Source organism: Diadema antillarum, unplaced genomic scaffold (genome assembly GCF_040938485.1).
Source record: "Diadema antillarum isolate AM-2024a unplaced genomic scaffold, OU_Dant_1.0 seq00000041_RagTag, whole genome shotgun sequence".
NCBI lineage: Eukaryota > Metazoa > Echinodermata > Echinoidea > Diadematoida > Diadematidae > Diadema > Diadema antillarum.
Window position 1 is genome coordinate 934,541 of NW_027271153.1, and position 15,787 is coordinate 950,327.

The 15,787-nt window shown below is 37.4% G+C and overlaps 1 protein-coding gene across 1 annotated transcript; it reads right to left on the reverse strand.

Moving 5' to 3' along the window:
• Nucleotides 1–3,972: 3,972 nt before the first annotated feature.
• On the reverse strand, nt 3,973–11,355 carry LOC139725448 (uncharacterized). Its single transcript, XM_071636523.1, has 8 exons — nt 11,296–11,355; nt 10,421–10,520; nt 9,546–9,717; nt 8,354–8,533; nt 6,604–6,842; nt 5,853–6,071; nt 4,746–4,944; nt 3,973–4,132 (listed from the first exon to the last, which is right to left on the reverse strand). The coding sequence occupies exons 1-8, from the start codon at nt 11,353–11,355 to the stop codon at nt 3,973–3,975; spliced, it is 1,329 nt and encodes a 442-aa protein (XP_071492624.1).
• Nucleotides 11,356–15,787: the final 4,432 nt, after the last annotated feature.

Below are 15,787 nucleotides of genomic sequence, written 5' to 3' on the forward strand. Positions count from 1 at the left end.
ACTGGATGAGAGGATCCTAAGGCAAACAAAATAAATAAACAAGCAAACAAACAAACAAACAAACAAACAAGAAACTAGAGTATAATTCGATTTCAGAGAGCTGGGCAATATTATGTGGTGTTCAGGCGCTTTGAATATCTACATACGTTAAGTTATCTTATACAGATTTATGAATAAGTTTTATAAATGACTTACCTTCCGTTCGGCTATAGGCTCCTTGTCTGTAATGATTTCCAGTCAGTCAGGAAAATGACTCCGTTCTCAATTCTAAACCATGTACGCATAATCTGCTCTTGATAATCAATTAATGCTCATCACGTCTTATTGCAGATTAAATAACACAAACTATACGACAATGCAATGGGCAGAGCGTAACTATTCTGCCTACGTGCAGATTAGTAGAATGACACCAGATAAATGTACAACGTCTTTGCATAAATGACATTTATGAGCTCACAAAACATCTGATAATAAATGCAAATTGGTATCACCAAACACGAACAAATAAACTTTAGACATCGCGCTTCTTCCAGCAATGTCAAGTTAGAAAACTGCCGCATTCATATACAACCATTTATAGTAGGCTTATTTGTCAAAGGTATACCAGGTGAAGGGTCTTTCAAATTTGTGCCTCATTTTCGATTTTTCTGTCTGTTGTAGATGATGCAAGTTTTGCGACTGTCCATTTGACGGTTTATTTGATGAGTAATGTGTACTCTTTCATGTCACGGTAAATTCTTTGATAAGTGCCTGAACCAGGACGAAAGATACCACCTGGATATCCCTTAGCTTCCATCAAAATGATCTTTGGTATTGTATGAAAGCTGTGTGTCAGAGATGAAATGTATCACTAACATCTCTTAATCAGCTTGAAGTGAAATGAAGTAAAGTGAAGTTAAAAACGCTCATATTAGTGCCCAGTCAAAGATTAGACATCGTAATCCATGATATTAATATCATATTGTCATTATCATTCACGCGGTTGTGTCGAAAAACAATACACAAAGTCAATACAAATCATTCACTGTAAGGTATTAAATGGAGTATTGCAACACCTTTTTTGATGAGTGATCATTTGATACTGTAATCAAACATTTTTGTCTTTTTGCCCTTCCTCTCCTACTTCTTATTCACATCTGTGATGCTTTGTAAATTCGGGTCCCCACTGTTAGAACTGTGTGAGAGAACGACATTACAAGGAAGAAATTGAGTTTTGAGTGCTCAGTTTTATCTTACAGTAATACTTTACTTTTCCACTCTCATTTTCTCTTTCTCGTTACGCGTTGGTGTGTACGTGTACATGGAAAGAAATCACGGTGGATGAGTAAGAGTGAAAGTAGAAGATTTATAGTAAAAAAAAATCTAGTTTAATTGATGTCTTTGTTTATCAAAATAATGATCGATATAATCACGTTTCAGCAACAATTTCCATAATGTCGTGAAAGTTGCTTTCATCACAGGGGTGGATCGATGAATTGAAATGAAGTCTTTGGCACCTGGGAAGAGTTTACAGTAATTATCATAATAAAATGCTTGTCATACCTGCCCTTTTGCCATAGCATGTACACACCCCCATGCTGATATCAGTTTATACAGTTACATGCCCAACGATCATAAACACCGACAGATGCAAGCATGTTAGAGAAGAAAGTCACGCATCACAAGGCCTATGTTGATCCTTACGTTCAATGTTCAAAAGAAACAATGGTAAGATTTACTTGCTCTAAATGTTTGTTTGTCTGTTTTATGTTGTGCATATTCGAGGATGAATGCATACAGTCGCCACACCACTCGCCAAACTTATTTTGAACCTGTCGCAGAGATAACAAAAGGTGTGGTAAACTCTTGCTGCCCAACAACCTATCGCTATCCAACCCCAATTTTCTCCCCTTCCCCCTTCTCTCTCTCTCTCTCTCTCTCTCTAACAAGCACACACACACACACACACACACATACATACGTTATCAAATCTTTTTATAGTTCAAACACCGATTGCATTATTCAGCTTGAAAGCTATACTCTTTATTTGTTTTTATAGCTATTCTTTGTAAATAACTCAAAGAATCTGTTATATCCCCTAACTCTTTACTTATTTCTCTTATTCCTAAAAATAAATTGTTCTTGATCATGATGATCCTAATTCTATATATGTCCGTGCTGTCCTGTTTCCGTGAAACCTAATTTTACTACACATTACACAGCTCTCTGAAAATGCTGTAAAACCGACAGCAAACCTTGATTTTTCAACACTGTATACTGTCATAACACACATAAACCAACACCAACGAATTAATGATCTTCACTCTTCAAGATTTGAATTTATTTTCACATCAGCTGAAGATCAATGTTTTGAGATGGATCTCGCTGCAATTATAATAATGATGATAATAATGATAATAATAATAATAATAACATCAATAATAATAATAATAATAATAATAATAACAGTGATAATAGTAATAGTAATAATAATGATAATAGTAATAGTAATAATGATAATGATAATGGTAATAGTAATAATAATAATAATAATAATAATAATAATAATAATAATAATGATAATAATAAGGTCCTATTTATCCAGGGTAGCCTCTTCATTGTTGCCACTGCTCTACCAGAGGGCCTTGCCATTATCATTACCCTTATAGCGTTGCCAGGTACCCATTTATACACCTGGGTCGAGAGGGACATGGTGGGTAAAACATCCTGTCCAAGGACGTAAACACTGGACGGGAATCGAACTCGGGTCCTCCGATTTGGAGTCGAGAGTCTTATCCACTATGCCACAGCGCCCCCACATCATGAATTTACATAGCACAACACAGTCAAGAATTGAAAAGAAATGATATTCCAGCGGGATATTGATGTGAAGTAAAAGACCAGTGAGCCATAAAAACTGAGGAGTACAGGCCCCGCCAGTGCAGAGCGATAACCGACCAGGACAATATCGTCAAACTTTTATTCTCAATTCTACCAAATCCATCGGAAACCATGTACATTAGTATTAAATCAAGATTGTATGTGGTCCAGTGCACTAAATATGTTTTTTTTTTTGTGCTTGGCTCATCCCTATATAGACCAATTCGCTCTGGGTACTGTTTTTTTTTTTTTTTGGTAATTTCGAACTGGGGGTGGGGATGGGGGGAGGCGTCAAGTGTGCCTAACAAAAGATGATTTTGCAATGAAATAGCGATGCACCTTGCTCATTGCATAACCCATTGACAGTGTTTTTGATCTTCTTTGGAAGCCCCCCTGTTAAGACCGCCATAAGTTACAGTACTCTGAAGTCGGATTCATCTATACGTTTCCGTATCAGTTGAGCAGAACACTTTTATTACTCGTTGTCTAATGCTGTTAACAGTCTTTACATCAAACCAACATCAAGATGTCGGTCCAGTCATTGTTTGCTAATTGTTTCTGTAGTGGCGATAAATTATTATTTGTTTTAAATTCTAAAACTTTCGGAAATATTGCACTGCGTAGAAAAAACACCAAAGTTTCTGTCCTAGTCGAATCAAATTTGTACGTCTTCTTTCATACCCACGTTACGATTATGACTGTGATTATAATAATGCAGGCATTCAGCCCTAGATGCTCTCAATTTGACTACCTAGATAAAGTTAACCGGTTGTATATCATATATCTTCTTCTTTTTTTTTTTACTTAAAGCCCGTCGAGCAACAATAATGCAAATTATACTCAGTGTCGAGTTCCTGTCCATAATCATGTTCTGCCAGTTTTAAAAACAAAGTTCAAAAATGCCTACCAAAGTTGATGGAGCCTCATTTGACCAACAAAGAGAAGATGAATATACTTTTTAATGTCTTTTTTCACACGAATATATACAAGCTATATGGTATATTTCATTTATGACAGCTAATACATCCAATATATTCGTAATGTTACACTCGCATTCTCTTTGAGACGGTGGCAAGGTTCTCATGTAGAATCTGTGATGATAGTGGTTGGGTGTTAGAGATGGGCGCCAGTGGCATTGACGTAGCAAGGGACCGTAAACTGTGACTGCCCCGTCGCCATTGAATAGATGACGGAAAATATCGAGGCCACGCCCCCGACCACGCCTACCATCGTGATCTCAGCAAGGATAATCTTGTTGTGAAGGGTGAGTTCTCTGAAAAAGAGAAGAGAACATGATAACAATCATGATAACATATAATCTAAATTTCACGTCTGAAGTCTATTAAGGTTATTGAAATATACGACACTACTACAAAATTATTGTATGTTGACTGACGTAGTTCCCCTGGTAATATTTTTGTTTCTATGTTCCCAGAATATTCCTATCGTATGATGAATTCGGGTAAGTAGACCTTGCTTAACTTAGTTAACTTATTTGTTGGACCTATTATGAATATCCCCAGTTATTGTATGTACATGAAATACTAAAGCCTTAAAAATCATACCTTATCATTGTATCATCTCAATCATCACAATGCATTTTGTATATATTTTTATGTATAATGTTGCTGTATAATCCAATGGTTTTCATGGACCCTCTGTACAATAGCAGTGTCTTGTAGGCATCTGAGCAGGGCAATCCAGCTGTATTCCAGTTAATACTGTGTGATTATCATTTGTGTATTCTTGTCACCATTGGTTAAGTTGATTTTATGCGGACAATATATGCAATACAATACATTACAGTGTTGATTTACAAAGCCTTCGTGTATTACCCAAGTCATTTTACTGATACGCTTCAAATACGTTGTCTTTAAACAGCTTGCCTCTTTTTCCATTTTCCTGTTGGGTCAGCCATGGTGTTCAGTCTGAGGTAGAATAAGGGCGGGAAGACACAGGTAAGACAGGTGACCGTTGAGCCGCCCACCAGTGACAAAATGGTGCCGAAATGTGGGATGGTCTCCCCAGTGAATAGCACAAGTAGAAGAACCACTGTTCTCGACACCACTCTCTTCCAGTTGAAATCTGAGGACAGGAGATTATGAAGTGTGCTCGAGTCAGCATGTAAGATCTTCATTATCAATTTCATCAATAGGGAGCTTTAGATTTGCGGCGCGGACGCTTGAGACGACGCTTGAGCTGGACGTTCTCCTCTTCCCTGCGTCGTGCTGAAAAGTAGCTTTAGATTACACTAGGACGCAACCTATAAAAAATAAAATGGCGCCCCCATAATGATGGTTGCATGAAGTAGCTCTCTACGTCGTGAATTGAGCGGACGTAAAAATAGCCCAGAACGCGTAGTGAAAAACTCAGACGACGCAAGCTATAGATAGATCGACTTTACGCGCGTTTTGCGCATGCTCAGAACATGTTTTTTTTTTCCCCTCTGAACGTCCCCGTTGCGAAAATCTAAAGCTCCCTATTATCATCAAACGGGACATGAAATAACACCTATGGAATATTCCTGAAGGGTTGCACTAGGAATATTCGAGAACGTTGTCAGATAGTACTGTAATTCTTTCAGTTTCCTTTAATGTCATACGCTTCTCTAACGCAGACTACAGAGAATGTGTCTTACTTATGACGTGAAAGCACCTACTCTAAAATTCACTGATTATGTATCTAATTGTCTACCCGCTGTGTACCGACCTCTCTATCTATATCTTTATATTCCTCCATCTGCCACTATAAATTCAATATGAGTTAATGATGTCAATCATTATATCTCTAAAATGATTTCAAGTTAATTGATATTCCAGTTACACGTAATAAAAAAAAAATCAAGTTATTTACTTAAATAACCAACTACATAAACAATGCCGGCAAATTACAGGGAACCGAAAGCTTTCATCTAAAATAATCTAAAACGTTCCTTTGGGATAACATTAAGGGCAAAGTTGAGTGAAAGATTCAAAAGAGGTCAATGAACTCACTCAGGGGGATGCCGAGCACCTCCTCGAGCTCCTGGAAGAGCGGGTTGATGGAGATGACGTAACTGAGAACGAGATGGACCATGATCATGACGGTGACGATCGTGTTGATGGGGCCCTTCGAGATGACATGGAGAATGTTGTCGGTATTGAGCTCGATGAATCTGTCCCCGAAGACGAAATATCCAGCCGCCGCCACGGGAAAGTACATTAAGAATGTCGCTGCAATTGGAGGTGAACGAAAGTGAGATGGTTGGTTAACACTCGACTGGTTAACGCCAAAAAAAAAAAAATAAATAGAAATAAATAAAAAGAAATGCGCTAACATACAGTGTCCGTGATCATTCCTTCCACATCTCTATTATTTTTGTCATTCCATGAATATTTTCAACTATTCATATTTACAAATGCCTATAATGTTGTAGCATTTTCCACGCATTTGCGCATCGTTACCTTTGTGTATGGATTCGAGCATAGAATTGAAGTGGGTAACAATACCGCGGAACCTGGCGGTAGACCCGACTACGTTAAGTTCTCGGGGTTAACGTACAAGAGATTTAAATCATTTCAAGGGGGAGTCTCGACCTCTTAAGACCTCCACGACCTCTAAAGCTTTCGGAAAGCTATAATGTTTATTCTGCCATGACTTAATCAATCGCTAAGAGAACTGCTCTGCCGTTTATCAGATTCATTTGGCGTGAGTGATAGTCGTATATGAAGGTCCCACCAAATCACCCCATGCGGTCCCACTTACTGCTGTAACCGAACAAAACGCTGATGTAGAATCGTCGCGGGTCCTTCATATCGTGCTGGATGGTCGGGAACGCTCCGTGGCCCCCGTACGCGAATATGATGGTGCCAAATGCTGTGAAGAAAGAGGTGACGGAGGGTGGCGTGTGAGGAGGAGGTTCGGCGGGGATTTCCAGTAGGACCTGGATGAAGAGGATGAAAGAAGCGATGCCAGTAGAAATCGATGCCCCAGTCGCGACTACCCTGGAGAGGGGAGAGAGAGGGGGAAGGAGATGGAGTTAGGGAGAGAAAGACGGGGAGGGGAGGTGAGAAAGTGGGGGAAGAGAAAATCGACCAAGGAATTGTGCAACAATGGCGACCAGGGCCATATTTTATGAAGAGTTATAATTGATTATATACTTGATTTCTATCATAAGTCTACGGCAGCCTGTGTGTTAAGAAAATTTATAGTTGATCTTATCTTTTGATAAAACGGGTCCAAGCTATGGTAAAGATATGGTTGCCACGGGTTAACCTGAATGAAAATTTGGATCATGCTCATTGCTTCGACAAACACACACTATAATATTCTCACATTAATCACCATTATAGACACAGAGGTAATCATCTTGAGCACTTTTTACTTCATAACCTCTGTCTGGTGACGATTTCATGACGGATGTTTATATTGACATGGCGTATTCAGATAATCCACACTGCGAACACTACATAAAAAAAAAATGTAATAACTGTAACTCAATGTTACCCGGATAATTTGTAAAGGGATGCTGGGCAATTATGTGCCAGTAGTTGATCAGTACTCATATACTACTTGAATTCAAACATCGGAAATGCAACTTAACAGTGTGTGTAAGGGTTATAAGTCGAGATGTTAGACTCCTGCGGAGCATTTTCATTAAGGTGAATATTAACAACGAAAATAGAAATGATAGAAATGGAACAGTCTTGATTGAAATGTCATGAAATAAAAACTGCTTAGGAATATAATCGGCTGACATCGGCCTGATGTCATGAGTGTGAGTTAATTACTCAAATACCTGACATTTTTTTTTTAAGTTAACAGTCCATCAACACTGTGAGAAATACGCTGACATGAGACTATGGCGTATGATCAACTAATAAGAATGAATATGAAATGAATGAAAATTTGAATAATAACGCAGTATCCGCTGCAAACTATACAAGGATTAGAATCATCACTGACTGTCGGGTGGAAGCTCGGTGGTCTAGTGAGTAAGACGCCTGTCCGGAGACCAGGAGGTCATAGGTTCGAATCCTGCCCTAATATTATGCCCATGATTTCTTTTTCTCTCTTTTTTCTTTCTTTCTTTAAAACAACAGCAACAACAACAACAACAACAACATCTTTTGTCATGGCTATTACTAAAACACACTTTTCAGTGCTTGTTTACGTCGATGTAGGACAAATTGTTAATCAGTCGCGATAACGGCAATGATTTCATAAAATCAATTTAAAAAAAAAACTGTTGAAAACTTATTTGTTCCAGAAGTAAGGCCTCCACTGCTAGTGATCTGACAAGTGTAAAGTCAGTGTTTATTTGTTTTGCTTTGTACTTTCTCTGTTTTGTTTTGTAAATACTGTTGATTTTTTTTTGTATTTTGTTTCAATTGTTGAAGCGCTTTGTGTCTGTTTAGAAAAAGCGCTATATAAATATTGGTTATTATTATTATTATTATAAATCATATTCAGTCCCCTAAGAGGACATTGGGCGGTTTGATTCAACTCATCTCACCAGAAATCCTTAGGCGTTCCCAGCCAGCAGAGCGGGAGGAGGAAGAGGGTAATAATGGGCGGCCACAGGCAGAAGTTGAGGGACTTGCTGAACAGTGTGTGCAAGTTGTCCGCGGCGAGAAGAAGAAAGACCACACTTCCACCAAACATGGTGAAATGCACGCAGAAACGTACCGCGTTGCTGCACGACCACAGAGATGACACATGGATAGATGAAAGATTATGCAGACAAAGGGTGATTGGACGGAATGCTACCAAGAATAGCAAGGAAAGGACATAAACAAGCATTCATATTGATACATTGCTATACAATACAATAATGTATGCTCCATTTCGGAATGGATATATCAATTCATTTATTTTCATACTTCTCATTTATGAACATTACAACAGAAACCAGACAAGTTCTTTTACCTTGTGAACAATGTGCAGAAAACAAACAATATACATGGTGATAACACAGTAATTACATGTAATGATAACTGGTCAAAATCGAAATCGAAATGGGGTTGATCAAAGAGAAGTATGACGGGACCTACATGAAAGCTAGCTTGTTTGGCTGTAAGCCCCGAGTAATCAGTGTTTGTGAAAAAGAAACGGAGAACGGATAGAAGATAAGACCAGAATGATGATGTAAGGTTGCCAAATTTTATGTAATAAAAAAGAAGAAGAAAAAGAAGAAGAAGAAAAACAAACAAACTATACATTAATATGAACTTACTGTGACCGAGCCATCATTATTATACAGCCTACTTTGGTATATATACTATGAACTATTGTTGCATTAAAACTTTCACCAGGATATATCTGTATGATATGGATCTAGCTAGTGAACCTGAAACTTGCCGGGTGGTTTGTTTTGTTTGTTTGTTTGTTTGTTTGTTTGTTTTTTTGGGGGGATGCGGAAATTACCATTTTCAAATTTTCAATATCTAAATCGACAAAATTGCAAAGTTGCCAAGCAGGCAGGAACAATGGAGCCGAGCGGCTTTTTTCTTAGAATTTTTTTTTTTAAATTAATTTATTGGTTGATGTTTTGTTTGTATTGTTAAGAGGTATAGATTTTCAGGAGATACAGGGTAAACGTGCTGATAGAAGGCTTAACGGTGCACCACGTATCCTTTATTGGGCATGTATGAAATGACAGTGTTATTCAGTTTGATAAGAGTCGATATTCTTTTCTTTATTTTAACCTCGCAATTTTCCCGAACGCTTCGTATCCAATGGCTGGGTACGGGTACCGGGTGTGACCTGCATACTTCTCCGGGAATCTCTCCTTGACGATGGTCCAGCATCGGCCGAGAATAACGCCCGTGTAGCCCAGCATACAGGCCCCAAATATGATGATGACCAGGCCTATCCAACCTGCACTGTCACGAGGGAGACCATATAAAAGAAGGGTAAAGAGAGACAGAGTGAGAAAGAGAGTGATATAGGATTGATATATGACCCCAAGGAAGAACAGTCGTATTCTAATAATATCACCGAAATTGGGCCGTCCTCCGTATCTATTTCTTTATGTACATGATTTCGATACTTTAACCTATTTTTGTGTCTGTATTTATATGATTCGGAAATAAATACATACAAACAAACAAACAGTCAAGACATAAAGGAACGCAAATATTTTGGATATTACAAACATTGTTTTTTTTTTAGCATTCTTTGCCATCCCCACTATTTCCATATACTCAAAAGGCATTCTTTTTTTAAAACCTTCGTTACTAATTGCATACTTGTAAACATCGTTTATTATATATTTCAATGTCAATATATGCACGGAGGGTAATATTTTCTGTATAAAAAAAAAAATCAATCATATTCATTACCGGTTGTGTGTTTATTGGATGGAAAAAAATGAATGAATTTGCTTAGTTCTCCACTTTGCTTCAATTATATTTTTCTGAATGGTTATCATTAACTGTAATAAGCCATACCTATCCCTCTTGATATTCAATTGATCACTGATCTCTCCCTATCATGGCACTGAACAATGCGTAATGACTGTGATGTAGAAAAGTATAGATGGTGGCAATCGAAGTATATCCGTTGCTATGGGATACAGCACCTGTATCAACCACCGCCCTTGGTAGAGCTAGGACACCCGTACCAGCCACTTCCCCTATGATGAAGAGCCCGGTGGTTAAAGCTCCCAGACCCAAGGTTGTCTATATACAAACAGACAAACCAACAAATCACTCACACAGACACAGAGGGAGGATGAGGACTGAGATTACTTTCGTTATCAAATATCATTAGCAAAAAGCGTGTGTTTTCCTCTTCAACAGATTTAACACATTAGTGGCATAATCGCCATCGTGATCTTTTTCGTCATTGCTGTCATTCGTTATACGTCATCATGTTTTAACATCTCATCATTGTTATAGCAGCATTGCCACATTATTGGCATAACTTCTTACCGCTTGTCAACATGATTGCCAAAGACAGAAACCATCATAAGTAGGCTGATACAGAGAATACTGCAGCTTAACCTCACGTTATTCATATCAGGAAAAGTGCTGGAATAACACATTATTTGACACCTACCACAATATACTAAAAAGAGGGATTTTAAGCCACTGTCCTAGAGGATGACGTAAGAGCGAAGCTTATATTTACAGACAATGAGATGAGCAAGATTATTAGTGATTACTGACATCATAATATTGAGATCAAATTGCGATCATAGGAATAATTGTAATGTTTATGATAGTACGGAAGATGTTCATCATCGTGGTAGACGAAGGCATAGCAGATTTCGTGGCCGAAACGTCATAATCTTTTTTTCGTGTTTACCTCGCTTTGTGAGACAGAAGATAAGCTTTATTTCTTTCAATGTTTATGATATTGTGATTATCAGTAAAAATCTGAATAGAAACTATTTCTTCAATCATCCGTCTCGCATTCTGAGGCTTCATGGAGACATCCATCGTCAGAACTCACCATAGCGACGGGGGAGTTCAGGCTGGCATCTGGAACAAGCGTGACTCTGTCCTGCTCCATGTTAAGTGGTCTAATATCTGGACAAGCTGTAGCTAAAACTGTGTCGGAGTTTCAAATTACACCAGACCTTTCCATCATTCCAAATACCAATATACCAATGCTTCCAAATAGAAATAGAAAAATAGACAAAGATTCGGAGGAATATGAATTAAAACACAGGGTCTTTCGCATTCTGAATGCATACGTGAGTACATATTCTCCACACATAGGTGGAAAAATAAATAGAAAGCAAAGCAAAAGGCAATCATTAATGAAAATGAAACTGATAATTCTTAATTGTAAATATCATGCACAATGTTTCATTTTGTACTCCCGTGCATCACTGTCAGCTCTCAACAGGGAAAGTTTTAGGACGTTTGGAATAGTCATCCTGAAAGCTGCAAACCGAACGTTCTTCTACAAATTGCACTCTCATAAACAGATTCTTTTTTCAAGATTGTTTATATTACACTGTTATGGTGAAGGAATTATGATAACCATGATACAGTCTGTTGTTTGAATACGTAATTCCTATACGTATATAGTAAAAACGTATAAAACATTGGAATTTCAGAGGGTATGACGAGCCCTACATCAAGTGATGCATTATGAACTTACTGTACCAATGCAGAAACAACGTACCCTGCAAGCAGAAGTGTCGAACAGATTCATGAATTGCGCGTATAGGCAGTTTACATCTCGAAATAAGTAGAAATAACATTCGAACAATCTCTTACCAGTGCAACTAAGGTCTTTGTTCCTCCAACGTTGTTAGGCCAATCAGTTACAGAAATTCCATCCGGGTATATACTGCAGTCCTTTTCTCATGACAACGAATCCATACAAAGGCTTAAACTGCAGTGTCAGGTAACTTTAGTTCAACAGGCGAACAAACATTCAGCAAAAAAACATACTTTGTCGTAAGTCATTGTCGAATTATCACCACAAGGTGTGCATTGTCTGCTGATCATGCCTTTATTTCATGACAAATACAGGTGAGATGTGACGAAGCGACTGACATTGGTTTCAACTGGTGTCATTGTAGAATTAAGAACCATAAATATGGCAATATACTTCCCCATATTAATTGCGCATCAGGGTGGATTATTGATCTAAACTTTAGACCTCGCACCGTGCTCAGCTTTGCACGTGATGAAACCAATTTGTTCTATGTGATGCTTGTCTCGTGATGGCAATTTATTCAGGAAAAACTACAGTTGTATCAAGAAGTTATTAATGATTTGACACAATTGAAACTTCATTGTGAAGGACTAGGGAGCAGGGGGCGTATTCAATCTCTAAACCTACCACACAGGCGCCCATCCTTTCATGTTTGTGAGCTTGGGTGTTTGTGTTTGTGTGCTCGACTATGTGCCGTCCGACTATCATCTGTATTAAGTCTATGTTGTGCCTTGATGATTTGTGTCATCTGCACCCTTAGTATATACTTAGAATAAAGCAGAGGGTCAATAAATTTCTGTAGTTTCTGTGGACACTTTTTGAACGTTTACCAAGTTTACACAATTTTCATGTCGGCCTGAACCAGGACGAATCTGAAATCATATAACCTTGCGTTGCGGTCCGTCGGAAGTAGGAACAGGAGTAACAAGCAATAAGCAAACAAAGGGTAAACAGCACTACATGTTGCACCTGATTGATAAATATTTTCCTTCGTTGACTTAAAAAAACACCGATGATTCAGTGTTTCGGTAGTAGCCATGATTAAAAAAAAATAATCCGTGCTTACTTGCGTCAATGAAGGGTAATTTGTCAATCAGTTGCAACAAAAGTAACTCGACGCGAGAATTCATTACTTTGACTAAGTCTCAGCACGTAGGTTAGGCACCAACAGCGCCATATTTGAACTTCAACAAAATATAAAATCTAAATGATAGATCTACTGTGTGACGTTACGCAGTAATACTTATTCAAGACGTAATATTGGCGTTTCGGTTATGGAATGTGGTGACTTATTCAATGAGAGTATATTAGCAGTTGTATAATGTATACGTATACCGACTTCTTCATTTTCTGCACTGTTTCCATGTTTATACGATAAGGAAAGTAAATATCATGTTTATCAAAATGTTTGCGAAAGAGACCATTTCAAAAGATGTCATAGCAACGAGATTTTTTTAATGGTGACGTTAAGCATCTACGACAAAAGAAATGTATAACCAATAATGTGGATAATTCTTAGATTGCCACAGGAAAAAGAAACAACAGATTTATCGACGTCTGAATGTTCGTCTAAATATTCTGATCATTTTGTCATGCTATTTAAGATATTCTATTACCCCACATTCCGTGAGATTCTGAAATCTCCAGAGGTTTTTGCCGACACCCACCAAATTCTCGCGGGCAATGAATAATCTTCTGATTTTAAATTTCTACGATTATTAAATCAAATGAGAACAGAATGAAAGCTGTCATGAAACATAGTCCTTTCACAAAATACAAAATATCAAAAATATTCTTATTCACTTTTCAGCATAGTACTTGATCGAAATGCAAAATACAATGTAACAATTATTCATTTTCAATTAAAGGCCCTCTCTAGGTGGTTAACACACAGAAGCATCGTTCACTGTAGTATTGCTTGATATGCCCAGTAAGAATTTTAACATTTTTATTTCTTATTTTTAATCTATAAACACGTATATACTATACATCAAATTTGGAGTTATTGTATATGGAGTAACTTGAATAGCTGAAATATGTGTACTGTGGGCTCCTGAGGGTAAAATGGAAAATAGAGATAAAAAGGGAACCACATTCTTACACACACACACACACACGTTCATGTGTTTCCTGCAGCCAGAACTTATACACAGTAAAGAAAACTGGCACCAACTCATTCATTAAAGTTCATGAATCGTTCACGTGTGATTTAACCGTGAAATTTCATAACTTAAAATTATGATGAAAGAAAATTGTTCATTTTTTTTCTATTCTTATACACTTTGAAGGGTCATGGGTACGACCCATTAACAATAATGAATTGCATGCATTATGCTATTTTATAGTCGTTTAGGAAATGTTAACGAAGATTCTGATGTATCAAAACATATGTTTATAGTAAAAGCTATGATTCAATCAAGCACACTTAAACAGACAAAAGAAAAATAACATCAAGAGCTATACTGACTTTGATTATGTTGTCTAGAATTTGTAAAGATAAATCCTTTTAATTTGTTTTGTTTAATACTTCTCCCCTTTTGGAAATGTTCCACTCAATTCCACTCAAGTTTTGATTCTGTAAACAGATAAAAACATTGGTGTTTATCACGTTAATCTATATAAGTCAAATGCATTTTAGGAGAAAATTTCTAGGTAGCGCCTAAAACGATATACCCGTGTTGAAACAATAGGTAGATAAAGTCAAGTCTCATCAACTTACGTTAACTCGTTAACAGGCGCGTATAAGTCATAAATGTAAACATTTTTATCATGTATATCAGCACACTTTATTTTTCACTCCAACCATCGTAAGTTTCCATGTTTGTTCAAAAGAAATATCAGTTGGGCACTTGTGTCACTTGATAGAAGTCATCGCGAGTAATACACAAAGCATTCTATACTGACTTAGGATGAAGAACTTGTATATAGGATCAATATACTGGAAAGAGATCAGCGTATAGACTATACATCTTTATAGGAAGAACAGCAGAAGATATCCCAACCCTAATCGATGAACAGGACATGTCCTACACCATCGTGTAGGAAAAGTGAAGCAAAGTAAAGTAAAGTAAAGTATAAGTAAGTACATAAGATACTTTGGCAACCTTGACTTTTAGAGTGATAAGGTATCTTATTACAGGATTTTGATTATCATACACAAGAATCTAAATGTACAAAAAACAAGACAGATGATTGTCTAGTCTGCGTGACATTGCACTCTGCCAAGTCATTGATGATTTCAGTGTTTACATGACTAAAGTTGATCTCCTCACCACCCGCAAATCCTCCAATCATCACAAGCATAATTATAGAGTCTGTTTGAGGCTCGATCATAAAGCTTTAACTTCGTAATAAATATTAAACACACAGAAATCTGAATTCATTGCAATCATGTTATAACCAAATCAGAATTTCAACTGAAAGTTGCCTTCAGCATATCGGTTTTTTGTCAGTTATTTCACATTTTGTTAATTGTTACCATAATTTAGATCTGCTTCGAGAAAGAAGAGATAATGTCTGGTGGCCTGCGAGCATTGCAGATTATTGATAATTAAGACATGACTTGTCCCGTCTTTTACAGCAATATCAACACTTTGTTTATACTGCGAAAAATACGTCAAACTGGGAGCACCATTACGAGTACAACTTTGCACCTTTCTGGTTTGAAAGGTGCAAAGTCGCACCCGAAAAGGTGCTCCCAGTGTGACACTGGTATAAAATGTGCAAAGTTGAACCTAGAGTGAAGGGGAATCATAAAACAATTAAAATCTAG